Consider the following 26819-nt stretch of genomic DNA (forward strand, 5'->3'; position numbering starts at 1 on the left):
AATATAAACACAAAAAGAGATGTACATATTCTGAACAACCACTATAAGTACTTTAAAACATATCCTCATTCACCTTTGTAATCATTGGTATTGTGCAGAAATCAATTTTCAAAGTTCAAAACAGTGTTACAGAAATCTCAGCTTTGTTGCTATCAGAGCAGATCTTGGCAATTTGCTAGCCCTCTAATGTAAAAACACACTAGAAACAGACTGAAACCTGATTTCAGAATCTTTGTTGTGATCTTTGAGAATTAATTCCCTTACAGTGCAAGCAGCTAAAAAGGTAAGTGAGGGTCAGGGGCGGACTGACCATTTGGAAACTCGGGCACTGCCCGAGGGCCCGGGGACAATAAGGGGCCCCATGGGATGCCCCTGGTACCTTTTTCATAGGCTTTTTTGAGTTTGGGCAAGGACACAGGTGCCCCATGATCCCCTATTGCCCGGGGGCCCCATGAGTTGTCAGTCCACCCCTGGTGAGGGTTTGTTTAGAATATGTAAACAGTTTAATGTTCATAGACCAGGCACAGATGCACTTTAAGGAATTATTTAATGCCCCAATTCTATAGGATAGAATCTTGTAAGTTGCAATTGTTACTGTAGTATTAACAACCAAAGTGTTATAATTTATTTATAGAATTAAGTAGGTGTGGCCTCTAAAAAAAAAGTTGTAATGAAATTAACAAATGCATTTGTTTCATTCGGATGACGTCACATTATGCGGCAGTAATTCAGGTCCATGGGGAAATTAATTACATTTTCAAATTTGGTCGATAATTCATATTTGGATAACAAATGAATCTGAATTACATAACATTTAATTCGGATGCACACAACACCAGTTGATATTGTCCAATCAGCTCATGCCATTTCTTTTGGTCAGTTGGACTAGCATCGGAAAATTATTGAATCCTCCTGTTTCAATCCATCCAATTTGATAATACAAAGGGTTTTTAAGTTGAACAGGAACTTTTAATTTTACAGATACAAAAAGGGATGCTAAATGATTGGATGGAACAGTGTTTGTTGATAAAGTTTGTGAATGAAGGTGTAAAACCTGTGGATATCTACAGAAGACTTCAAGCACAGTACGGTGATGAGACGCTCAGCCATATCAAAATATTTGAATGGTGTTTTAATGATGGCCATAAGTCCGTCAGAGACAATCCCAGCCGTGCTGGTTCCAAGCCCACAGCAGTCATTCCTGTGAACTCTCAGCGTGTTGAATGCCTGATCCTGGATAATCGACAGCCATCGATTCAAAACAAGCATCAAAGCAGTGGAAGCATGCGGACTCACCACCACCAAACAAATTTTGAACAATTGCATCTGCAGGTAAAGTGATGGCAAGTGTTTTCTGGGACAAACGTGGCGTTATTCATGTGGATTTTCTAGCCTGTGGTGCCACTATCAACAGTGTATATTACCGTCATGCTCTGAGTGATGTGCATACGCGTCTGGCCTGTCATCAGACCAGGTCACATTCTTCCATTGCTCCGTGGTCCAGTTCTGATGCTCATGTGCCCATAGTAGATGCTTTTGGCTGTGGACACATGTCAGCATGGACATCCTGATTGGTCTGCAGATACACAGCCCCATAAAGAACAAACTGTGATGCCCATTTTTTCTTCTTTCAACACATCAACTTCAGGGACAACATGTTTACTTGCTGCCTAGTATATCCCACTAACTTTCATATGCCATTGTAATAAGATAATGATAAGATAATGTTATTTGCTTAAAGTGGTTATAAAGCCTTAACATTTTTTACCTTAAAGAGATTCTAAAGGTTCTTTTTTTTTTTTGTAAAATAACAAATATGTCTATACTTACCTACTGTGTGCAGTGGTTTTGCACGGAGCAGCCTGCATTCTCCTTTTCTCAGGTCCCCCGAAGGCTCTCCTCTCTATTGGGTGCCCCCACAGCAAGCAGCTTGCTATGGGGGCACCTGCTTCTCTGTGTGTCCATTCACACACAAAGACATGGCTTGGCCCCGCCACCTCTATCTCCTCATTAGCTGACTGGCTGTGATTTACAGCAGTGGGAACCAATGGCTCCCGCTTGCTGTCTCAGCCAATGAGGAGGCAGAGACCCGGAACAGCTGAGGCTGTCATTCATATCACTGGATCGGGATGAGGCTCAGGTAAGTATTAGAGGGGGCTGGGGGCACTGCTGCACACTGAAGGCTTTTTTACCTTCATACATAGAATGCATGAAGGTAAAAAAAACCTTCAGCCTTTACAACCACTTTAATGCCTTTCTTGCATTAAGGTAAAAAATGTTTAGGCATCAGTATTCCCCGTTACTACCCTTACTTACCTGACACCTCATTCGATCCAGTGCTCTGCAGCTCTTCTATCCCCTCACTTACTGGTCTCATTGGCTTTACTGAGGTGGCTGGAGACATTGGCTCCTGCTGTTCTCAGTCAAAACCAGTGATGAGGGAGCAGTCCCACTGTCTGTATCAATAGATGCAGACGGCGAGACATGGGATCAAGCCCACATGACTGCCCCCACAGAAAGTGGCTTTCTATGGGGGCACTTGGAGGAGGGAAGGAGCCAAGAGTGCCATTGGGGGGCCCAAGAAGAGGTGGTTTGGGGCCACTCTGTGCAATTCCATTTACATCCAGAGTAGGTAAGTATAAACCTGTTATTTTAAAAAAAGGGCATTTACAATCACTTTAACCTGTCAGTGGTCATAAAGGTATGGCTGATCAGTGTATACAGGGAAATAAAAGAATGCTTTTCTGAATAGTTTCATGTCTGACAATCTGCAGGAGAATCATCTTTTATAATTTCTTTAGATTTTGAATGCTGTATGTCTCCCGCCAGTAAAAATTCTATTACAGGCAAGCAAGCTTTAAAAAGTAAGAAGTACATTGCATGTTTGGAGGGTAACTTTTTAACAATAACTTTTTTTTTTTTCATTTTAAAGCACTTATTAAAAGATTTAGTGTGATGGTGCACATTATTGAAAGCTTCCTTGAATGAATAGCATTCCAAGAAAAAAGAACAACATACAAATAACCAAGAGAAATACTAATCAGTGGTTAATCCTGTAGTACACACATCAGACCTGCCACCCATATTGATTTTAGTGCCTAGGGAAAGTAATTTGGCTCTGACTAAGAGAGCTCCAACTGGCCCCTGTTGTATAATATGCTACTATTTTGCGTCATTATTTTTATTGATCAGTTAATAATGACTGCCTAGACTAATGTTTTTAATCTAAAAAGCTTGTTGTTTACATTTATAAGCTTTTTTTTTTTTTTTTTTTAAATAGAAAACAAATTAAATGCTCACTAGATATCAATAGTGTGAAAAAGCCTTTTACTTCAAAACAGGGCTTTTTTCTCAGAAAATAATTGCAGGTTCTCCTCCCTTCGGGGTCACAGTATGTCGCCCTCCCTAACCACCTCTGAGCACCATCCTTTGGTTCCACCCCTTACTCACCTCTCAGTACTGACTCTTTTAGAGAATTCAAAACCAAGTATAATTTTGTGGTGAAAAGTAATTTGCATAGAAATTTTTAATGATAACAAGAAAAGCAGTAAAATTGATCCCCTGCAGCCAACTACAGTCTGCCCCCCCCCCCCCAAGACAAAATAATTCCCACCAGCATCAATAGATCTCCCAGTAGCCAGCATCAAAAGAATCTCTAGAAGCCAGAAATAATAGACTCCCTCCCTCAACAGTAGATCCCTCCCAGCAACACGAGACCCTTTCAGCAACAATAGAAGCCTGCAACAATGGATCCCCAAGTGACAATAAATCCTCCAGCAACCGCTATCAGGAGACCCTACAGCACACCCCAGCACCCCTTGCCATTACATAAACTCAGTGCTTGAGGTGCCAGAACTGCATTCCCCTGTGTTACCGCTGAAAAAAGCCCTACTGCTGTACAGATGAACAAAACAATATGTGTGAACTTGGATTTTACCCATACCCTAATGAATATCTGTTATTTTTAGCAGTTTTCACCAAAATGAATTAGATCAATTTTGAGCTTCTGATGAACTTCGTGGGGCTCCCTCATACCTCCTTGTATAATGTGATTCACTGTAGACTTGTTTGCCCTTTACTACCACAATAATGCACAGTCCAGATGCATTTGCATTGTGTTGAACATTTTAATTGGTTGTAAACACCAGAAATCAAAAATCAAAAATTAACAAAAAACATACCCTTTTATAGTGTGTACGTGACTCAAACCAAAGCACCTAGTGTGATTTCTGTCTGCTTTGTCATTCCTCTACTATATGTATGAGTCACTTCTGACAATTTATGCTGACACCAAGCTCCCCAGAGGTGGCCCTGCCCTCTCCCCCCCCCCAGTACACAGCAGGTGATTAATAGTTTCTCTTCGAAATTGTGTAGAAGTGGGTGTGCCCTTTCCCTGCATTCAGGTCTCATGTTACACTCAGCTCCCTGTTCTATGCTGTGCAGTTCGTGACATCAAATTCTTTGCCTCCTGACTTGTGGAGCTAGGAAGTGCTGTGCAAATTCTGTACTTTGAATGGCAGTAGAGAAGAGTGTTGCAGATAAACAGGTAAAACTTATGTAGGAGAATTTATTTTATCTCTGTGTAACACCTTAGGTTAGTCACTTCAGTTGGTATATGTAAGGGTTTACAACTGCTTTACACAACATTTCAGAGCAATTTGTCTTTAGTTTTCATTATCTTCCGCTACCCTGTCTGGTCCAAAATGATGAAGCTGTTCCCAGAAAAAAAAAATCTGTAAAAAGTTAACATTCTTGTATTATTCTTCATTATTGTCAGCCTCCCTGCTAGGCCCAAAATGTTAATGGTGCTGATGTTGTTCTGCTGCATACGTCAAAAAAATCTGATGTGAACTTTTGTCTTTTTTTTAATTTTTGTGTTCTTCCCTATTATTGCCATCATCTTTCTTGCTGGGTCAAGTTAACCATAGAACAACAACACTTAACTTCAAAATAGTCAATTTTACAAACCTGCACTCCATATTACATGATACAAAATGGGATCACATTCTTTCAAAAAAATAAAAACACTGAAGAAAAGTGGAGCTTTGGGTCATATTGAACAAGAGAGTTTGTCAGTGCAGTCCACTGGGAAACAAATATAAAAGAACAAAATATTTTAACCTGGGTGGCTAAGTCTTTAGCAAAAAAGGCATATTAATGAGAAGAAGCTGGCTTTTAAAAAATATAGTTCACCATCACCATTCTAAAAGAATGCAATAAGAAATGCAATCAGAACAAAGATTGCAATCAGAACAACTAAAACAGATTACAAGATACCCATTGCTGAAGAGAGTTAAAAAAAACTTTTTTTTTTCCAAATAAATTAATAATATAAAAGGCTTTGTCAGAACATATTTGCCCTATAAAAGATGATCATGGGAAGTGGTCACAAGCTAAAGTATATATAAATATAAAGAAAACAAAGAAAAAAGAGGGGTGCTCAAAAAAGACAGGAAAAACTTAATATGAATAAATAACCAGGAGCAGATTGCTTGAACCTGAGAGTTCTCAAAGAACTTAGCCACATCATAGTTAGACTATTGTTCCTAATTTTTAAGGGTCAGAATATATACTTGGAAAGTAGAGATCAGCCTAGCATCAATGGTATGTCAACTTTTGGAAGGAGTGATGAGGGACCATATTCAAGAATATGCCGAAGGAAGTAATGTGATTAGTAGTAACCAACATGGATTTATGAAAGACTGTTCTTGCCAGACTAACCTTTTAACACTCTATGTGGAGCTAAGCTGTAATTTGGATAGAGGAAGGCTTAAGGATGTGGTGTATCTAGATTTCCCCAAGGCATTTGATACAGTACCCCACAAACGCTCACTTTACAAATTAGGGTCTATTGGCATTGATGATATACAGTATGTACCTGGATAGAAAACTGGTTGCAGGACCACATCCAGAGAGTGATAATTAATGGCATATTTTCTAATGGTCTAGAGCTGTGAGCAGTGTACAGTTATACTTAATTTGTTCATAACCGATAAGGTTGGAATAAATAGTCGAATCTCAGTGTTTACCAATGATACAAAGCTAAAAAAGACAACAACTTCACAACAGTAACTTTACAAGAAATAACTTAGAGGGATGGGCAGCTGTATAGCAGATAAGGTTTAATATTGAAAAATGAAAAGTAATTCTTTTGGGAACTAAAAATGTGAAAGCAATGAACTTGTTAGGGGAAAACTTCTGGGGGAAATCAAGGATGCAAAAGGATCTAGGGGTCCTAGTAGAACACAGACTCAGCGATAGCATGCAATGCCAAGCTGCAGTAAGGAAGGCTATCAGACTACTGTAGGATATTGTAATTGTGTGTGTGTGTGTGTATATATATATATATATATACTGTATATATATTGTAACAGGGTTCACCCGGCATCAGGTGTGTGTGACCCCATGGATGAGTGCACAGCACAAAAACACAGGCACAGCACAACAACAGTGGAGGTGAAAAACAAAAAGGTGCAGTTTATTTACAATATTTACAGAAAAACATCAAACCAAAAAGAGACATCAAATCAAATCCTGGCCAACTTGGCTACTTACTGTACAAATAGCTTCCCTAGCTATCCACTAGGTACAACCTGATGCTATACCTAGTTGCTGGTAGTTGGAGGCTAGCCACACAGGCTTTTGTCTCCCTGCACACAGAGAGGATGTTGCTCCCCAGACAGTTCAGGCACAGATCTGGTTCCAGGTTGGAGCCACTCCCTAAGCAAGCTGGGAAGTTTTATAACAGCCTTAATGGGCTCACTACCTTCAGCTGGGCTTATTACCTCAGTGCTGAAGGACTCAGCACTTCCCCCTAGTGGAACAAATCCCCATAGAGTCTGAACCTTGGACAAATGTATCATCCATCCAGGACGCAACAAGGTGATTTCACCTGCCTACCGTCACAATATATATATATAGTGTATATTCATGTTATTGACCAAGAGGATAGCCAAGGACTCCTTACTATGTTAATTTATGCAAGAGGTAATTACCTTACCTTTGTTGTGTTGGGTTACCCTGTTTTTGGGTAAATATATGGAGAGTCAGGGGGAGTTTCAGAGCATGTTATTTGCAAATCCACCAGATTTGGGAAAGGTCTTAAATATTCATAGTGTACTTGTCTATGGTGAAGAGAGCAGTTTTGCCATAAACAAAACAAAGAGTATCTATTTAAACTTTTTAATTAAAATCTATGCATACAGCTATTCTAAGTCTAGACACATAAGATCAAACATGCTCATAAAACCAGCCAGTCAGATTGCTAGACACTAGAAAAGGTGTATATTACGGAAGGTTTTTTTTGGTTGAGTTTTGTCTGGAGAAAGGACATAGGAGAAAGGGGTGGCAAGAAAAAGTGGGGCCAGGAGAAAGTGTGACAGGAGAAAGTGGGTTCTGATGATTGTATGAGTATTCTGGGTACTCTGTCATCTGCCTTCTCTGTACCTCTGTTTTAAGGCTCATGTACACGGGGCGTTTGGAAAACTCTTCTGAACGATGGAAACTGACTGCTGGAAAACTTAGGTTAAAAAACATCAGTTTAGTAGCGTTTGCATTTAGAAGTGTTTATAAAAGATAACCTCAGGAGACCTTCCCAAATGCTCAGAATGCACTGAAAAATAGTAAAAAATTAACTATTTTAGACATTTTGAGAGGAATAGAGAGAGCAGAAGCAGAGAGAGCAGTATGTGTTGAGATTACCTGTCTTTTCTGATTGTATTCACTATGGATCCCATCATGAGCATAATGCAGCAGGTTCTACCATTTTTTCCTTCCCGCGAAACCTGGAACTGACTGCGCTGGTGTAATAGATCCATTTGAATACATGAAAAACGCTTTTCATGCATTTCTGATGATGAAAAAAGGCTCTGGACAGCATCTGGACATGGAACAGTTAAAAAAACTATTCTAAACGCAAGTGCTTATAAACGCGGTTAACTGCGTTTACACGTGTTCACAAGCGTTTGATACGCCGATAAAATCTATTCCTGAATGCAAGTTTGGTGCGTTCAAAAAAACAACTGTAAACTCAACTGCTTGTAAATGACTATGTGTACATGGACACATAGGAAAACATTAGGGAGAGTTCAGGGGCTGCTGAAAAAATGCTGAACAACTCCTGAACATCAGTTTAGGAGCTACAGTGTACATGAGCCCTTATGGATTGTCGCTGAACTGATTAAATGCATCTCTCTGGAAAAGAACTGTTGGACTAGTTAATGTGGGAAAATACACTTATAAATACACTGGTCATCCGTTCTGTTTTATGAATTGTTTCTGAGCCCATTAAATCTCTCTGGAAAAGAAATGCTATAGTTGTCTAATTGATATAAGACAACTACCATCTTGCATGAAAAAGGTTTTTACTCAAGAGCTAAAACTTTAAATCTACCACTTCACAAAAAACTCTGGTGCGGCCACATCTTGAGTATATAGTCCAGTTTTGGTCACTAATCTTCAGGAAGGATGTGGTTGAACTGGAGAGAGCCCAGAGAAGGGAAACAAATTTAATAAGGGGGCTGGAGGACCTCCCTTATGAAGAACAACTACAAAAATGAAACTTATTCTCGAGAGGAGAATCTGAGGGGACACGATCGCAGTATACAAATCTTAAAATAGCAACTGTATCATTGGGAGAAAACTTTTTGTTCTAAAGTCTGTAAAGGCACGCAACCACACAATCAAGATGAATGAGAAGCAGTTCAATCTTAAACTGCGTAAGGGGTTCTTTAATTTTCCCATATTCCATAATTTCTTCACTATGATGGGCTTCTTCACTAACGAACAGTAATGTGTGGGAAAATAACAATGGAATCAAGTGAATTTTTGGGACTAATGCATGAAAAACGGAAGTAAAGAAGCTTAAAGGGTGAGGGTAAGGAAAGACCTCCTAAAGAAGTCACGTGACCAGTGTCAGGTTGGAGCTTTCTGAATATTATCAGTTTTTTTCTCTATTACTATTGCCCTGTTCAGATATGTGCAGGTGCTTAACAAGGTCGGTTGCACGGTTACATGTAGGAGGTGTCATTATTCTAATATTTATATGAGAGCTTGGTTTCTTCAGATTATATTTTCAATGTCTTGTTTTGCTATTATACATTTATGATCATGTGCATGTGCATTTAATAATTGGCCTCCTTCTCACACATTGAGGGGGCCCCACTACTATTGTTAACACTCTTTAGTTTAGGCAGCGCTGCATTTTTTTAGTTACATACTAACATAAAGAGGCCTTACACAGTCAATAGAGATGAGCCAATTATTCAAAAATTCGATTCGACTGATGATTCGGCGAATTCGTGAAAAAATTTTGATTCGAGTCGAATATATTCGCTGCGAATTTAACTTATAAACGGGTGTTTCTAGGCTTCAGAGAGCCTTTATATTAGTGCAGAACACTGTACCTTTAATTTAAATGCCCTTGGAGTCTGCTGGGGAAGAGAAATAATACTGACAGTCAGTATGACATGCAGATGAGTGCCGTCGATCTTAGAATCACCGCACACTTCACTCATTTGGGCAGTCACGGGGCCAAAACCAGAGTGTGGAGCCACAGTGTGGCAGTGGAGGCAGCAGCAATGGGAGGCCATACAGCACCCTATGACAAAAATGGAAACCACCAGCAGTGTGAGGAGACCTGAAAGTGGCACATGGCAGAGTGTGGCGATGGAGACAGCAGCAATGGGAGGCCGTACAGGGACCCATGACACACTCTGGACCTGGCAGCAGCATGAGGAGGCGGTACAGGGGCCCATGACAGATTACGGGCCTGGCAGCAGCATGAGGAGTTGGTATGGGGGCCCATGGCAGATTACGGGCCTGGCAGCAGCAATGGGAGGCCGTACAGGGACCCATGACACACTCTGGACCTGGCAGCAGCATGAGGAGGCGGTACAGGGGCCCATGACAGATTACGGGCCTGGCAGCAGCATGAGGAGTCGGTACGGGGGCCCATGACACACTCTGGACCTGGCAGCAGCATGAGGAGGCGGTACAGGGGCGCATGACAGATTACGAGCCTGGTAGCAGCAACTTGGACAGGAGGACGTTCAGCTTCTGCACCGTCGGGTGCGTACTCGCAAACTGTTGTCTCTTGGAAACGGATTCCAAGAAAGACTGCTGACGGAATCCGTGAAGAGGAGTAGCAGGAGAAGGAGCATCTGAACGAGCGGAATATGCCAACAAGCGACAACAGGGGCCCATGACAGATTACGGGCCTGGCAGCAGCATGAGGAGTCGGTACGGGGGCCAATGGCAGATTACGGGCCTGGCAGCAGCATTGGGAGGCCCGTAATCTGCCAGCACCCTATGACAAAAAATGGAACACACCAGCAGTGTGTGAGGAGACCTGAAAGTGGCACATGGCAGAGTGTGGCGATGGAGACAGCAGCAATGGGAGGCCGTACAGGGACCCATGAGAGACTCTGGACCTGGCAGCAGCATGAGGAGGCGGTACAGGGGCCCATGGCAGATTAGGGGCCTGGCAGCAGCTATGGGAGGCCCGTAATCTGCCAGCACCCTATGACAAAAAATGGAACACACCAGCAGTGTGAGGAGACCTGAAAGTGGCACATGGCATGAGACACTGTGGACCTGGCAGCAGCATGAGGAGGCGGTACAGGGGCCCATGGCAGATTAGGGGCCTGGCAGCAGCTATGGGAGGCCCGTAATCTGCCAGCACCCTATGACAAAAAATGGAACACACCAGCAGTGTGAGGAGACCTGAAAGTGGCACATGGCAGAGTGTGGCGATGGAGACAGCAGCAATGGGAGGCCGTACAGGGACCCATGAGAGACTCTGGACCTGGCAGCAGCATGAGGAGGCGGTATAGGGGCCCATGGCAGATTAGGGGCCTGGCAGCAGCTATGGGAGGCCCGTAATCTGCCAGCACCCTATGACAAAAAATGGAACACACCAGCAGTGTGAGGAGACCTGAAAGTGGCACATGGCATGAGACACTGTGGACCTGGCAGCAGCATGAGGAGGCGGTACAGGGGCCCATGGCAGATTAGGGGCCTGGCAGCAGCTATGGGAGGCCCGTAATCTGCCAGCACCCTATGACAAAAAATGGAACACACCAGCAGTGTGAGGAGACCTGAAAGTGGCACATGGCAGAGTGTGGCGATGGAGACAGCAGCAATGGGAGGCCGTACAGGGACCCATGAGAGACTCTGGACCTGGCAGCAGCATGAGGAGGCGGTATAGGGGCCCATGGAAGATTAGGGGCCTGGCAGCAGCTATGGGAGGCCCGTAATCTGCCAGCACCCTATGACAAAAAATGGAACACACCAGCAGTGTGAGGAGACCTGAAAGTGGCACATGTTTGGGGCATGATTCATGGCAGATTTAGTCAGTTGTGTCAGGAACTGGTGGTTTGAAATCCAGACTAATCCACGCCTGATTCATTTTCACAAACGTGAGTCTCTCCACACTTTGGGTGGACAGTCGTGTCCTCCGTGGAGTTACAATACCTCCTACCGCACTAAACACGCGCTCCGATGCCACGCTACTGGCCGGGCATGACAGCCTTTCAAGGGCAAATTCAGCTAGTTGGGGCCAAAGGTCAAGTTTCGTTGCCCAGTAGTCAAGGGGATTGTCTACCTCGGTTGGCAGGGTGCTGTTCAAGTAGGCCCAAGCCTGTTGTTTGAGGTCCTGCTCCAGGTCCACCTGATGCTGCTGCTGCTGCTGCGGCTGGTTAGTAGTTTCCTCACTGCGCTAGTGAAGAAAGCTACTCATCATCGACTGCAGACTGAGGCAGCCGCTGCTGGTGGAGCTGCCACTGCTCCTACCACCCCACCCCTCCCCTGCTGCCATGGCAGCGGAACGCGAGCGCACAGGGCCCACAGTGTCTGAGGATGGACGTTGGCGCAGAAAGGCAGAGACCAACTGACTACATAGGTGGTTTTTATAGTACGTTATTTTGGCCTCCCTCTCAGCAGGTGTGAAAAAGGCCACCATTTTTGAACGGTAGCGAAGGTCCAACAAGGTGGACAGCCAAAAGTCATCCCTCTGTCTGATGGTTATTATTCGGCTGTCGCTACGCAAGCAACCGAGCATGCTATGGGCCATTTGTGCCAAGGAATGCGAGGGACTCCCTGCCTCCATCTCCACAGCATACTGCCACGGTGCGTCTGGGTCCTCTGTCTCCTCCTCCTCTACCAGATGCTCCTGCTCCTCCACTCCTGTCCGCTGAGTGGAAAAACCACCCATTTCACTCAATAATTCCTGAGCACAAATGTCCTCCTCTACCTCCTCCTCTTCTTCCTGTCCTGCCCCCACAGGGGTCATGTGGCGTTGAGATCTGTGCGCCACGTCTACCGCACCCTGACCAGCCATTGTTAACAGCATTTGTTCCAGGACGTGCAACAGAGGAATGACGTCTTTCATCCCATAGTCCTGCCGACTCACGAATAGCGTGGCCTCCTCAAAGGGCCTGAGCAAGCGGCAGGTGTCACGCATGAGCTGCCAATGGCTGACATCGAAGTTACACAGGGGAGTACCTTTATCCGCTTGTAACATCAGGAAATCGGTGATGGCCTTTCGCTGTTCGTAAAGGCGGTCTAACATGTGTAGGGTTGAATTCCACCTTGTTGCAACGTCGCAGATCAGGCGATGCTGTGCAATTCCGTTCTGCCGCTGCAGCTCAAGGAGGGTGTGCTTTGCGGTGTAGGAATGGCTGAAATGCATGCAAAGTTTACGTGACATTTTAAGGATGTCTTGCAGTGGGATGGTGGATTTTAGGAACCGCTTGACAACCAGATTGAACACGTGAGCCATGCATGGCGCATGGCACAACCTTCCTTGACGCAGAGCAGACACCATGTTCTTTCCGTTGTCGGTCAACATGGTTCCAATTTTAAGTTTGCGCGGAGACAGCCATCTGTCGATTTCTCTGTTCATTACACTGAGAAGTTCCTCCCCTGTGTGACTACGTTCGCCAAGGCATACCAGGTGCAGCACAGCGTGACACCGTTGCGCCCTGCACATGTGATATGCCGGCTTGGCACTCTCCACCGCGGCGCGGCACAAGCCATCATTTCTCGGAAAGGTGCTGAGTCCACCACTTGGAAAGGGAGGGACTGCAGCACCAGCAACTTGGACAGGAGGACGTTCAGCTTTTGCACCGTCGGGTGCGTGCTCGCAAACTGTTGTCTCTTGGAAACGGATTCCAAGAAAGACTGCTGACGGAATCTGTGAAGAGGAGTAGCAGGAGAAGGAGCATAAGAACGAGCGGAAGATGCCAACGAGCGACAACTCCCCTCAGCAGAGGTGTTGGAGCCTTGACTGGCTGATAGAGGGCGATTGACGTCGGGTGACGGAGCAAGTAACGGAGCGGGTGATGGAGCGGGGGCAGGGGCCGGCAGAACCGCCGTATCTTTATCACGGTTTTCCCAGGCCACCAAATGGCGACGCTGCATATGCTGCCGCAACGCTGTAGTCCCAACATGGGCCCCCTGGCCACGCTTGACTTTCTGGCCACATAGTCGACATACGGCTACGTTTACTTCCTCGGGCGGCTTGACAAAAAATTGCCACACCGCCGAGTAGGAAACTTTGCCCCCGATACTCCTCACTGGCTGACTGCTGCTTCCTCCGTGCACACCGGCACCACTACTGGCCGTGGTGGTAGGCTGCAGTGGAGCTGGTGCTGTACTCCGTGGCCGTTTGCCTCCACTGACACTGCTGCGACCCTGCTGCCTCCTGGGCAACCCACCGACTGTTTTGCTCGCTGCCAAGCTGCCACCCTCTTCTCCTGATGATGCGGAAGCAATAGCCTGATGACGACGAGGCTGCCAAGTGCGATCAGCCTCATCATCATTAATTAGGGTCTCCGCCTCACTACTAGCCCCCTCGGCTGCGTGTGGGTCAGGAGACAGACCTGTCTCTAGACCGGCTACCGAGCCACTCTCCTCGCCACTACTTCTTCGCCTGGCTGCTGAAGAGGCGGATGTCTCCCCCCGTTCCTGACCGCCCTCTGTTAGCTCTTCCTCACTGTACAGTGGGGCTGAGCCCACAGCATACGATACTTCGCTTGGTGAGGGAACACCAAAGGACAGGGGCAGGTTGAGGACACGTGATTTCAGTGGGCTTGCTCCCGGGCCATGCCAACTAACGGTTGTGTCTGACGTACCCACCGACCGTTGGCTGTAGGTGTCAGAGGTGACCTGGGAAGAGGAAGACGACCGAGCCAACCAATTGATGACGGCAGGGTTGTCGGTGGAGACACGACCGCTGGATGACACCGGGAGCACTGGCCTCTGGCTGCGACTAGTGCTGCCTCGACCCCTTCCTCTGCTGCCACGTCTGCTCGCTCCTAAAACATTGCCTCCTCTGCCAATCCTATGCATGTTGTCTGACATACTCTTTAATTAAACAATTCTGTGTCCCTCAGTAACAATTCTGTGTCTGTCCCTGAGTAACAATTCTGTGTCCCTGAGTAACAATTCTGTGTCCCTGAGTAACAATTCTGTGTCCCTCAGTAACAATTCTGTGTCCCTCAGTAACAATTCTGTGTCCCTCAGTAACAATTCTGTGTCTGTCCTTGAGTAACAATTCTGTGTCTGTCCCTGAGTAACAATTCTGTGTCCCTGAGTAACAATTCTGTGTCCCTCAGTAACAATTCTGTGTCCCTCAGTAACAATTCTGTGTCCCTCAGTAAAAATTCTGTGTCCCTCAGTAACAATTCTGTGTCCCTCAGTAACAATTCTGTGTCCCTGAGTAACAATTCTGTGTCTGTCCCTGAGTAACAATTCTGTGTCCCTGAGTAACAATTCTGTGTCCCTCAGTAACAATTCTGTGTCCCTCAGTAACAATTCTGTGTCCCTCAGTAAAAATTCTGTGTCCCTCAGTAATAATTCTGTGTCCCTCAGTAACAATTCTGTGTCCCTGAGTAACAATTCTGTGTCCCTGAGTAACAATTCTGTGTCCCTCAGTAACAATTCTGTGTCCCTCAGTAACAATTCTGTGTCTGTCCCTGAGTAACAATTCTGTGTCTGTCGCTGAGTAACAATTCTGTGTCCCTCAGTAACAATTCTGTGTCCCTCAGTAACAATTCTGTGTCTGTCCCTGAGTAACAATTCTGTGTCCCTCAGTAACAATTCTGTGTCCCTCAGTAACAATTCTGTGTCCCTGAGTAACAATTATGTGTCCCTGAGTAACAATTCTGTGTCCCTCAGTAACAATTCTGTGTCCCTCAGTAACAATTCTGTGTCTGTACCTGAGTAACAATTCTGTGTCTGTCCCTGAGTAACAATTCTGTGTCCCTCAGTAACAATTCTGTGTCCCTCAGTAACAATTCTGTGTCCCTGAGTAACAATTCTGTGTCCCTCAGTAACAATTCTGTGTCCCTCAGTAACAATTCTGTGTCTGTCCCTGAGTAACAATTCTGTGTCCCTGAGTAACAATTCTGTGTCCCTCAGTAACAATTCTGTGTCCCTCAGTAACAATTCTGTGTCTGTCCCTGAGTAACAATTCTGTGTCTGTCGCTGAGTAACAATTCTGTGTCCCTCAGTAACAATTCTGTGTCCCTCAGTAACAATTCTGTGTCTGTCCCTGAGTAACAATTCTGTGTCTGTCCCTGAGTAACAATTCTGTGTCCCTCAGTAACAATTCTGTGTCCCTCAGTAACAATTCTGTGTCCCTGAGTAACAATTCTGTGTCCCTCAGTAACAATTCTGTGTCCCTCAGTAACAATTCTGTGTCTGTCCCTGAGTAACAATTCTGTGTCTGTCGCTGAGTAACAATTCTGTGTCCCTCAGTAACAATTCTGTGTCCCTCAGTAACAATTTTGTGTCTGTCCCTGAGTAACAATTCTGTGTCCCTCAGTAACAATTCTGTGTCCCTGAGTAACAATTCTGTGTCCCTCAGTAACAATTCTGTGTCTGTCCCTGAGTAACAATTCTGTGTCCCTAAGTAACGTTTCTGTGGCCCTAAGTAACGGTTCTGTGGCCCTCAGTAACAAATCTGTGTCCCTCAGTAACAATTCTGTGTCTGTCCCTAAGTAACAATTCTGTGGCACTAAGTAACGTTTCTGTGGCCCTAAGTAAAGTTTCTGTGGCCCTAAGTAACGATTCTGTGGCCCTAAGTAACGTTTCTGTAGCCCTAAGTAACGTTTCTGTGGCCCTAAGTAACGTTTCTGTGGCCCTAAGTAACGTTTCTGTGTCCCTCAGTAACAATTCTGTATCCCTCAGTAACAATTCTGTGTCTGTCCCTGAGTAACAATTCTGTGTCCCTAAGTAACAATTCTGTGTCTGTCCCTGAGTAACAATTCTGTGTCCCTAAGTAACGTTTCTGTAGCCCTAAGTAACGGTTCTGTGGCCCTAAGTAACAAATCTGTGTCCCTCAGTAACAATTCTGTGTCTGTCCCTAAGTAACAATTCTGTGGCACTAAGTAATGTTTCTGTGGCGCTAAGTAAAGTTTCTGTGGCCCTAAGTAACGATTCTGTGGCCCTAAGTAACGTTTCTGTAGCCCTAAGTAACGTTTCTGTGGCCCTAAGTAACGTTTCTGTGGCCCTAAGTAACGTTTCTGTGGCCCTAAGTAACAGTTCTGTGGCCCTCAGTAACAATTCTGTGTCCCTCAGTAACAATTCTGTGTCTGTCCCTGAGTAACAATTCTGTGTCCCTAAGTAACGTTTCTGTGGCCCTAAGTAATGGTTCTGTGGCCCTCAGTAACAATTCTGTGTCTGTCCCTAAGTAACAATTCTGTGGCCCTAAGTAACGTTTCTGTGGCCCTAAGTAACGTTTCTGTGGCCCTAAGTAACGATTCTGTGTCCCTCAGTAACAATTCTGTGTCTGTCCCTAAGTAACAATTCTGTGTCTGTCCCTGAGTAACAATTCTGTGTCCCTAAGTAACGTTTCTGTGGCCCTAAGTAACAGTTCTGTGGCCCTCAGTAACAATTCTGTGTCCCTCAGTAACAATTCTGTGTCTGTCCCTAAGTAACAATTCTGTGGCCCTAAGTAACATTTCTGTGGCCCTAAGTAACAGTTCTGTGGCCCTCAGTAACAATTCTGTGTCCCTCAGTAACAATTCTGTGTCTGTCCCTAAGTAACGTTTCTGTGGCCCTAAGTAACGTTTCTGTGGCCCTAAGTAACGTTTCTGTGTCTGTCCCTAAGTAACAATTCTGTGTCTGTCCCTAAGTAACAATTCTGTGGCCCTAAGTAACGTTTCTGTGGCCCTAAGTGACAGTTCTGTGGCCCTCAGTAACAATTCTGTGTCCCTCAGCAACAATTCTGTGTCTGTCCCTAAGTAACAATTCTGTGTCCCTAAGTAACGTTTCAGTGTCCCTAAGTAACAGTTCTGTGGCCCTCAGTAACAATTCTGTGTCCCTCAGTAACAATTCTGTGTCTGTCCCTAAGTAACAATTCTGTGTCCCTAAGTAACGTTTCTGTGGCCCTAAGTAACAGTTCTGTGGCCCTCAGTAACAATTCTGTGTCCCTCAGTAACAATTCTGTGTCTGTCCCTAAGTAACAATTCTGTGGCCCTAAGTAACGTTTCTGTGGCCCTAAGTAACAGTTCTGTGGCCCTCAGTAACAATTCTGTGTCCCTCAGTAACAATTCTGTGTCTGTCCCTAAGTAACAATTCTGTGGCCCTAAGTAACGTTTCTGTGGCCCTAAGTAACAGTTCTGTGGCCCTCAGTAACAATTCTGTGTCCCTCAGTAACAATTCTGTGTCTGTCCCTAAGTAACAATTCTGTGTCTGTCCCTGAGTAACAATTCTGTGTCCCTAAGTAACGTTTCTGTGGCCCTAAGTAACAGTTCTGTGGCCCTCAGTAACAATTCTGTGTCCCTCAGTAACAATTCTGTGTCTGTCCCTAAGTAACAATTCTGTGGCCCTAAGTAACGTTTCTGTGGCCCTAAGTAACAGTTCTGTGGCCCTCAGTAACAATTCTGTGTCCCTCAGTAACAATTCTGTGTCTGTCCCTAAGTAACAATTCTGTGGCCCTAAGTAACGTTTCTGTGGCCCTAAGTAACGTTTCTGTGGCCCTAAGTAACGATTCTGTGTCCCTCAGTAACAATTCTGTGTCTGTCCCTAAGTAACAATTCTGTGTCTGTCCCTGAGTAACAATTCTGTGTCCCTAAGTAACGTTTCTGTGGCCCTAAGTAACAGTTCTGTGGCCCTCAGTAACAATTCTGTGTCCCTCAGTAACAATTCTGTGTCTGTCCCTAAGTAACAATTCTGTGGCCCTAAGTAACGTTTCTGTGGCCCTAAGTAACAGTTCTGTTGCCCTCAGTAACAGTTCTGTGGCCCTCAGTAACAATTCTGTGTCTGTCCCTAAGTAACAATTCTGTGGCCCTAAGTAACGTTTCTGTGGCCCTAAGTAACAGTTCTGTGGCCCTCAGTAACAATTCTGTGTCCCTCAGTAACAATTCTGTGTCTGTCCCTAAGTAACAATTCTGTGGCCCTAAGTAACGTTTCTGTGGCCCTAAGTAACGTTTCTGTGGCCCTAAGTAACGATTCTGTGGCCCTAAGTAACGTTTCTGTGGCCCTAAGTAACGTTTCTGTGGCCCTAAGTAACAGTTCTGTGGCCCTCAGTAACAATTCTGTGTCCCTCAGTAACAATTCTGTGTCTGTCCCTAAGTAACAATTCTGTGGCCCTAAGTAACGTTTCTGTGGCCCTAAGTAACAGTTCTGTGGCCCTCAGTAACAATTCTGTGTCCCTCAGTAACAATTCTGTGTCTGTCCCTAAGTAACAATTCTGTGGCCCTAAGTAACGTTTCTGTGGCCCTAAGTAACGTTTCTGTGGCCCTAAGTAACGATTCTGTGTCCCTCAGTAACAATTCTGTGTCTGTCCCTAAGTAACAATTCTGTGTCTGTCCCTGAGTAACAATTCTGTGTCCCTAAGTAACGTTTCTGTGGCCCTAAGTAACAGTTCTGTGGCCCTCAGTAACAATTCTGTGTCCCTCAGTAACAATTCTGTGTCTGTCCCTAAGTAACAATTCTGTGGCCCTAAGTAACGTTTCTGTGGCCCTAAGTAACAGTTCTGTTGCCCTCAGTAACAGTTCTGTGGCCCTCAGTAACAATTCTGTGTCTGTCCCTAAGTAACAATTCTGTGGCCCTAAGTAACGTTTCTGTGGCCCTAAGTAACAGTTCTGTGGCCCTCAGTAACAATTCTGTGTCCCTCAGTAACAATTCTGTGTCTGTCCCTAAGTAACAATTCTGTGGCCCTAAGTAACGTTTCTGTGGCCCTAAGTAACGTTTCTGTGGCCCTAAGTAACGATTCTGTGGCCCTAAGTAACGTTTCTGTGGCCCTAAGTAACGTTTCTGTGGCCCTAAGTAACGTTTATGTGGCCCTAAGTAACGATTCTGTGTCCCTAAGTAACGTTTCTGTGTCCCTAAGTAACGTTTCTGTGTCCCTAAGTAAAGTTTCTGTGTCCCTAAGTAACGTTTCTGTGGCCCTAAGTAACGTTTCTGTGTCCCTAACTAACGTTTCTATGTCCCTAAGTAACGTTTCTGTGTCCCTAACTCTCTCCCTGAATACAGCCAGGTCTGCCTCTGTTGAATGACTAGAGGCAAATGGAGAATTCTAAAATGGCCGCCATTTATAGCTCGACCATTACACAGTGCTGGCTGGCTGGCTGCTGATTGGCTAATGCGATCACATGTCATGAATGAATGCATTATGGGTCAGCGCGCCTTGTCTGCGCGCCTTCCCAGACATCCCCGCTCCGTCGCCGCACATGTCGCCGCCATTTTAGGAAATTTTTCTAATATTCGAAGCGAATTCCACTTCGCCTACTTCGATTCGCTCATCTCTAACAGTCAACTTTGCACAGTGCATAACCCTGACAAATTCACTCTGGAAGCTGTGCTGTACATTACATACACCTAACCATTGTACTCAATAAACTGTGCTATACATTGCATACTCCAGAATGCTGCACTTTGTAAGCTGTGTGACATTACACAGTCCAGACTGCTGTACTCTGCACGCTGTTCTTTACATTACACGTCTGTGCTTTATACACTGAGTTGTACATTACATACTCTCAAACAAAGTACTGTCATTGTCTAATCCGTTGCTGGTTTTAAATGAGGAACTTTAATGAAAAATACAATCAGGCAGGGTTTTTAATGCAGAAGATACAGACAATGACCAATGCCAATGGGAGTGATATAATCTCGGCCCAGCCAATCAAAACGTCCATAGATTGGAACTTGGAAGAAGACTGGGTGAAGATGTTAGCGGATGATGTGGGAGCTCCAGAACACTGCAGCGCGGGAGAGCAGGTGAGTATTAGTTCCGCTTTAAGTAGTTCCCAACTGTTTACTGAAGTTCTACTTTAAAATAGGCTCAGGGAAAGTGGTAATTCTATGAACCCTAAGGAAGTCACGTGGTGAGCGTGACGAAACGCGTAGGTGCGTGGTGACGTAGTCCTGGCGGACGCCATCTTGGTGTAACCAAATCCATGCAGAGTAGACCCATAACATTATGTATATCAGCTAACAAGCAAGTGGAAATTTGGTGTTTTGCTCTGTTATACACATCTATAAATAGTGTTACACTATGGAGGATCTTTCTTCTTCTTCTATGGCATTAATGTGATCCATGTGAGTGAGTTGGCTGTATTGTACCTATCTCTGGAAGGGGAACCTGTGATGTTTAGGAGCCACCATTGATGGGGATTTTCTTTGGATATTGTTTATTGAGGAGTTACTGCCCGTGAAGGATCCTGGTGTGATCCGAAAGGAGCGTTGGCCTATTGGGTCGCAGTAAGGAGGTGAGGGGGCAATTTAGCCATTTAAGGATTTACATCGGCTTGTACACACATACACCTTATCACCTGCATGTCCTTGAATATTGGATCACCTCTTGTAGATTTGCACTTTATTGGATGTTTTTTAATTTACAATTTTATATGTATATTTCATTATACAGTTTTTTCTATATATGGACTGTTGAGATTTTACAGTTTTTTTGGGTGATGTTTTTCATGTGTACATTGTATTTTGGAGTTTGAGCACTTATCACCTTATTCAGGATTTATCCCCATTTTAGGGATACGCTGTTTATTGCACTTCTCTCCATGTTTCTTTAATCACAATTTTGGGACCGGGGGCTTTATTTGAATATTAACCATTTATTGGGTCCAATTTTGGACCAAATTGTTATATTCACGTTTTCTTCACGTTTTGTGTCACGTAACAGTGTGTCATAGATCCCTGGAGGATCAGATCACATCTTTTTGTTATGTAATATATATTCACTTTTTTATTTATATATATATTGTGACAGTTGGCAGGTGAAATCACCTGGTTGCGTCCTGGATGGACGATACATTTGTCCAAGGTTTAGACTCTATGGAGATTTGTTCCACTAGGGGGAAGTGCTGAGCCCTTCAGCACTGAGGTAATGAGCCCAGCTGAAGGTACTGGGCTCATTAAGGCCTTGATAAAACTTCCCAAGCTGCCTAGGGAGTTGCTCCACCCTGGAACCAAATCTGTGCCTGAACTGACTGGGGAGCAACATATTTTCTGTGTGTAGTGAGGAAAAAGCCTGTGTGGCTAAGCCTCCAACTAACAGGGACTAGATATAGTATCAGGCTGTACCTGGTGGATAGCTAGGGAAGCTAATTGTACAGTAAGTAGCCAAGTTGGCCAGGGTTTGATTTGATGTTTATTTTTGGTTTGACGTTTTCTTGTAAATATTGTAAATAAACCGCACCTTTTTGTTTTTTCACCTCCACTGTTGTGCTGTGCCTGTGTTTTTGTGTTGTGCACCCATCCAGGGGGTCACACACACCCGCTGCCAAGCGAACCCCGTTACAATATGTATATTTGTTGATATGTTTAATATAGATAGAGCGCTACACCAATTTATTTCATTTTATAATTCTATGCTCATATTCTGTTTCCAGAAAAGCATGTGATGAAGTGTTCTATTTTTGCAATTTTTGAAAAAATATCCTTTGTTCTGATGTTTATGTGTGTCTGAGACACTCAATTGTGTTTATAGTATTGTGTTTTTAACGAAGAGTGTACAATATACAGTGTCCAATAGGCTAATTCTGTGGGTACAATTACTGCCACAAATGTGTTATGTGTATACAGTGACTAGGCTTTTGACAGGTTATGTTTGTGTACATCAACTCTGCATGTATAAATTGTGAACCACTGTAAACATTCTAATGGAACTTTACCTCAATTAGTTCAGAGGCAGCTTGTTGTAATATTTCTCTTGCATCCTCCAGAATGTCAGCCTGGGTATATACCTTCCAATTTCCATCTCTGAATTGCACAGGCATGGAGTAAACAATGTCATCTGGAAGATCAAAATGGCCTAAGAAAACAAAATACTAATAGGTCAGTTTGATAATTCATATCCCAACCATTTATAGCTTCTGAACATTGAATTGGTTGGTTTTGGCACTGAAAATTTGGAGTCAGAACTGTGGTACCACAACCCATTGCACTTCCCACAGCCAAAATACGTAAAGTCGCTCACTGACCCTTAAAGTGAATCTGTCATATGAGGAATATGTTAAATGCTATTGCTGTTCTTCTCCTGAAAATGCTAGCTGGCTGGTTATTTCAGACTTCAGTTCAAGTTCCCAACCCAAAATAAGCATGCAGGTGCTGTCATCCCAACACACCTTACCACACTATCAAGCTTTGCAATGTGCTGCACTCGCCAAAATTGCCGCATGTCCAGTTTTTGGTTCTCTGTGGTGCAATATCATCCCATTCACATTAATGCCTGATATAATACACTTTAATTGCAGAAGACCATCCTGGTGTAAATGGGCATTTAAAGCAGTATTAACCCCAAAGAAAACATTTATTATATTGCAGCTTACCAATTCTTAGATGTGATGGTCGTTTGTTTTCTTTTTTAGGCTTTCTTTCTTCCTTCTATTTTTATCTATGATACTGCCAGTAATTATGATGTTTTTCAAAAGAACAAGCTCTCTTGCAGATACAGTGAGGAACAGAAGTATTTGAACACCCTGCGATTTTGCAAGTTCTTCCACTTAGAAATCATGGAGGGGTCTGAAATTCACATGGTAGGTGCATTCCCACTCTGACAGACAGAATTAAAAAAAAAAAATTCAGGAAATCACATTGTATGATTTTTAAAGAATGTATTTGTCTTGCACTGCTGAACATAAGTATTTGAACACCTAAGAAACAGCAAGAATTCTGGCTCTCAAAGACCTGTTACTGTGCCTTTAACCATTTGCCGCCCGGCCAATGGCCGTTTGGCGGCTTCAAAGTTGCTTCTCCACTCCGGGTGCACGCCATTTGGCGTGCTCCCGCACATGCGCCGTTTGCGCTAATGCAGAGCGGCGCAGCGGCTCGATCTGTCACCGGGCGTGTACCTCGGACACGGCCGATGACAGATCTGAGTACCGGCCCCCGTTGCAGGTACCATGTGACCTGCTGTGACCAATCACAGCAGGTCACATGACAGTTGTATACAGTGGATGGCTTCATTCATGATGCCATCCATTGTATACTAGTGCCTAGCTGTGAATGGTCACAGCTAATCACATGCACATGTCATGTGATTAGCTGTGACCAAATCACAGCTAAGCACAAAAAAAAAAAAAGCTGAATGAATCCATTTCATTCAGGTAAATGCTTGCTTATAGCAAAGTATTTCTTTGCTATAAGCAAATTGTGTAAAAAAAAAAATACTGATCACTTCCCCAAAGTAGTACAATGTTACTATGGTAACATTGTACTACTTTGGTCATAGTAAAATATTAAAAAAAAATGTTAAAAAAAATTAAAAAAATATATATATATTTTTTTTCATACTGTCACCAGTCAGTGTCCCTGTTCACCGCCATGCCAGTTATATGATGACGCTGTACTGTACTGGTGACAGTATGTAAAAACAAAATAGTGAAAATAATTTTTTTAATTTTTTCATTTTCCGAAAAATTATGACAAAAAAAATACAACTTCAAAAAACTCGCCATGCCTCTTATGAAGTACGTCGGACTGTCTACTCTGCAAAAAGGGCTCATTTGAGGGATATCTGTACTATTCTGACATTCTTAGACCTCAAGAAATTAGATTGGCCGTCAGTACTTCAGGATTGATCAATAATCAGATCTATACCATAGTTTGTGAACTCTATAACTTTCCTACAAACTAAATAATACATCCTAATTTGGGTTATTTTCACCAAAGACATGTAGCAGAATACATCTCGGCCTAAATTTATGAAGAACAATTATTTATTTGTAAATTTTTATAACGGAAACAAAGAAAAACGTGTATTTTTTTCAACATTTTTGGCCTTTTTTTGTTAATTTAGCAAAAAATAAAAACCCCAGCGGTGATTAAATACCACCAAAAGAAAGCTCTAGTTGTGTGAAGAAAATGATAAAATTTTAGTTTGGGTACAGTGTTGTATGACTGCGCAATTGTCATTCAAAGTGTGAGAGCGCTGAAACGTGAAAAATGGCCTGGGCAGGAAGGTGTAAAATTGCACGGTATTGAAATGGTTAAAAATTCCACCTCTACTCAACTCATTAATCTAACTTAGTAGCCCCCGTCTGAGCTCTTTAAAGACACCTGTCCACCCCACAGTCAGTCAGACGTCAACTACTACCATGGGCAAGACCAAAGAGCTGTCAAAAGACACTAGAGACAAAATTGTGGACCTCCACAAGGCTGGGAAGGGCTACGGGGCAAATACCAAGCTGCTTGGTGAAAATAGATCAACTGTTGGAGCAATTGTTAGAAAATGGAAGAGGCTAAAGACGACTGTCAGTCTCCTTCGGACTGGGGCTCCATGCAAGATCTCACCTCGTGGGGTATAACTGATGATAAGAAAGGTGAAGAATCAGCCCAGAACTACAAGGGAGGAGCTGGTCAATGACATGAAGAGAGCTGGGACCACAGTTTCAAAGGTCACTGTCGGTAGAACACTACACCGTCATGGTTTCAAATCATGCATTGCATGATAATACTGCTCAAGTCATCACATGTCCAGGCCCATCTGAAGTTTGCCAATGACCATCTGGATGATCCAGAGGAGGCCTGGGAGAAAGTCATGTGGTCAGTTGAGACCAAAGTAGAACTTTTTGGTTTAAACTTCACTTGTCGTGTTTGGAGTAAAAAGAAGGATGAGTTGCATCCCAAGAACACCATCCCTACTGTGAAGCATGGGGGTGGTAACATCATGCTTTGGGGGTGCTTTTCTGTGAAGGGGACAGGACGACTGCACTGCATTAAGGAGAGGATAAATGGGGCCATTTATTGTCAGATTTTGAGCAACAACCTCCTTCCCTCAGTCAGAGCATTGAAGATGGGTCGTGGCTGGGTCTTCCAACATGACAACAACCCGAAGCACACAGCCAGGGTAACCAAGGAGTGGCTCCGTAAGAAGCATATCAAGGTTCTGGAGTGGCCTAGCCAGTTTCCAGACCTAAATCCAACAAAACATCTTTGGAGGGAGCTGAAACTCCGTGTTGCTCAGCGACAGCCCCGAAACCTGACAGATCTAGAGGAGATCTGTGTGGAGGAGTGGGCCAAAATCCCTGTTGCAGTGTGTGCAAACCTGGTCAAGAACTACAGGAAATGTTTGACCTCTGTAATTGCAAACAAAGGCTTCTGTACCAGATATTAACACTGATTTTCTCAGGTGTTCAAATACTTATGTTCAGCAGTGCAAGACAAATAAATTCTTTAAAAATCATACAATGTGACTTTCTGAATTTTTTTCTTTTTAAATTCTGTCTCTCAGAGTAGGAATGCACCTACAATGTGAATTTCAGACCCCTCCATGATTTCTAAGTGGGAGAACTTGCAAAATCGCAGGGTGTTCAAATACTTCTGTTCCTCACTGTATATCAATTACAGGGATGAGACAAAGCATTCAGAACTGACAGGGGTGCTTAAAATGATCAGTTTAATTTATTTATGTAACACATTTATCCCAAAAGAAAAAAGGCTGTTTGCTGTAACTTTTTGTAAAGTATTAGTTGGAGTTTGGCTTTGATTGGATAGTATATTTAAATTTTCTAATAAATCTAGTACTTCCCTCCCTCCCAGCCTGACAGTGGTGCTGTCTGCTGTGCCCCCATGCTCCTTCATCCAGAGTGGAAGCACTCTAATGCACGATGTGTGTTGCTTGCCTGATCACTAGCTAAAAACAGAGGGAAAAAAGCCTTAAATAAGAAAATAAATACAGCCACCACATCGAATGATTGGTAAGCTACAATGTATTACGTTTTTGATTTTGGGTTTAATACTGCTTTAAAGCAAGGGCATATATTGCCAGGAAGGCCACAGAAGGAAGATTTTGCTTGGAATGAATTAAGTAAAATACAAAATTGCAACCCTCATACTAGGCACATGGTTTGGTTCCTTTAGACATTCAGATATTGCCACACAAATATAAATCAAACTTATAATACCAATTATGAAAGGATCAAAGCTGTCACATTCCTTCCCTTTTTTCATGGGTGTTATCAGCTCATGCCCATATAATGAAAACAACAAAGTCTTACATACCAGTAAATAACATGCCACTGGTGTGTTAATCATTATGATTACCTTCACTAAGGACACCGAGTGAAACAATCTCCCGATGATTTGAATGCTGTTGCCACCAGGACAGAACACTGGCAATAGAATGAGCGGCAGACAAGCCAGAACGATGTTGCTTTCGAAATCTCCACTCTCTCACTAGGTCATTCTTCATCCATTTTCTGCCATTAAATCAAAATAAATGTTATACGTTTAATGAAGCATCCAGTAAAATGGTATTGGTACATATTATATAAGGAAGACAAACAAGAGTTAAAAACTACTGCAAAACATTTTCACTTTTTTTTTTTTTAATGCCTGTTTGTGAATCCCCA

At 43.6% G+C, this 26819-nt stretch overlaps 1 protein-coding gene across 3 annotated transcripts in view; it reads right to left on the reverse strand.

Moving 5' to 3' along the window:
* MDH1B (malate dehydrogenase 1B) overlaps positions 1-26819 on the reverse strand; it is a 68633-nt gene that overhangs the window by 9375 nt on the left and 32439 nt on the right. For all 3 annotated transcript variants that reach the window (XM_089671144.1, XM_089671152.1, XM_089671135.1), the window contains exons 7-8: positions 26512-26666; positions 22140-22279 (exon numbers count right to left, since the gene is read on the reverse strand). In XM_089671144.1, coding sequence (XP_089527270.1) covers positions 22140-22279; positions 26512-26666 — 295 coding nt within the window. The remainder of the gene's footprint in view (positions 1-22139; positions 22280-26511; positions 26667-26819) is intronic.

The sequence above is a fragment of the Staurois parvus genome, unplaced genomic scaffold (genome assembly GCF_062004578.1).
Source record: "Staurois parvus isolate SC_StPar_1 unplaced genomic scaffold, SC_StPar_1.0 ptg000011l, whole genome shotgun sequence".
Classification (NCBI taxonomy): domain Eukaryota; kingdom Metazoa; phylum Chordata; class Amphibia; order Anura; family Ranidae; genus Staurois; species Staurois parvus.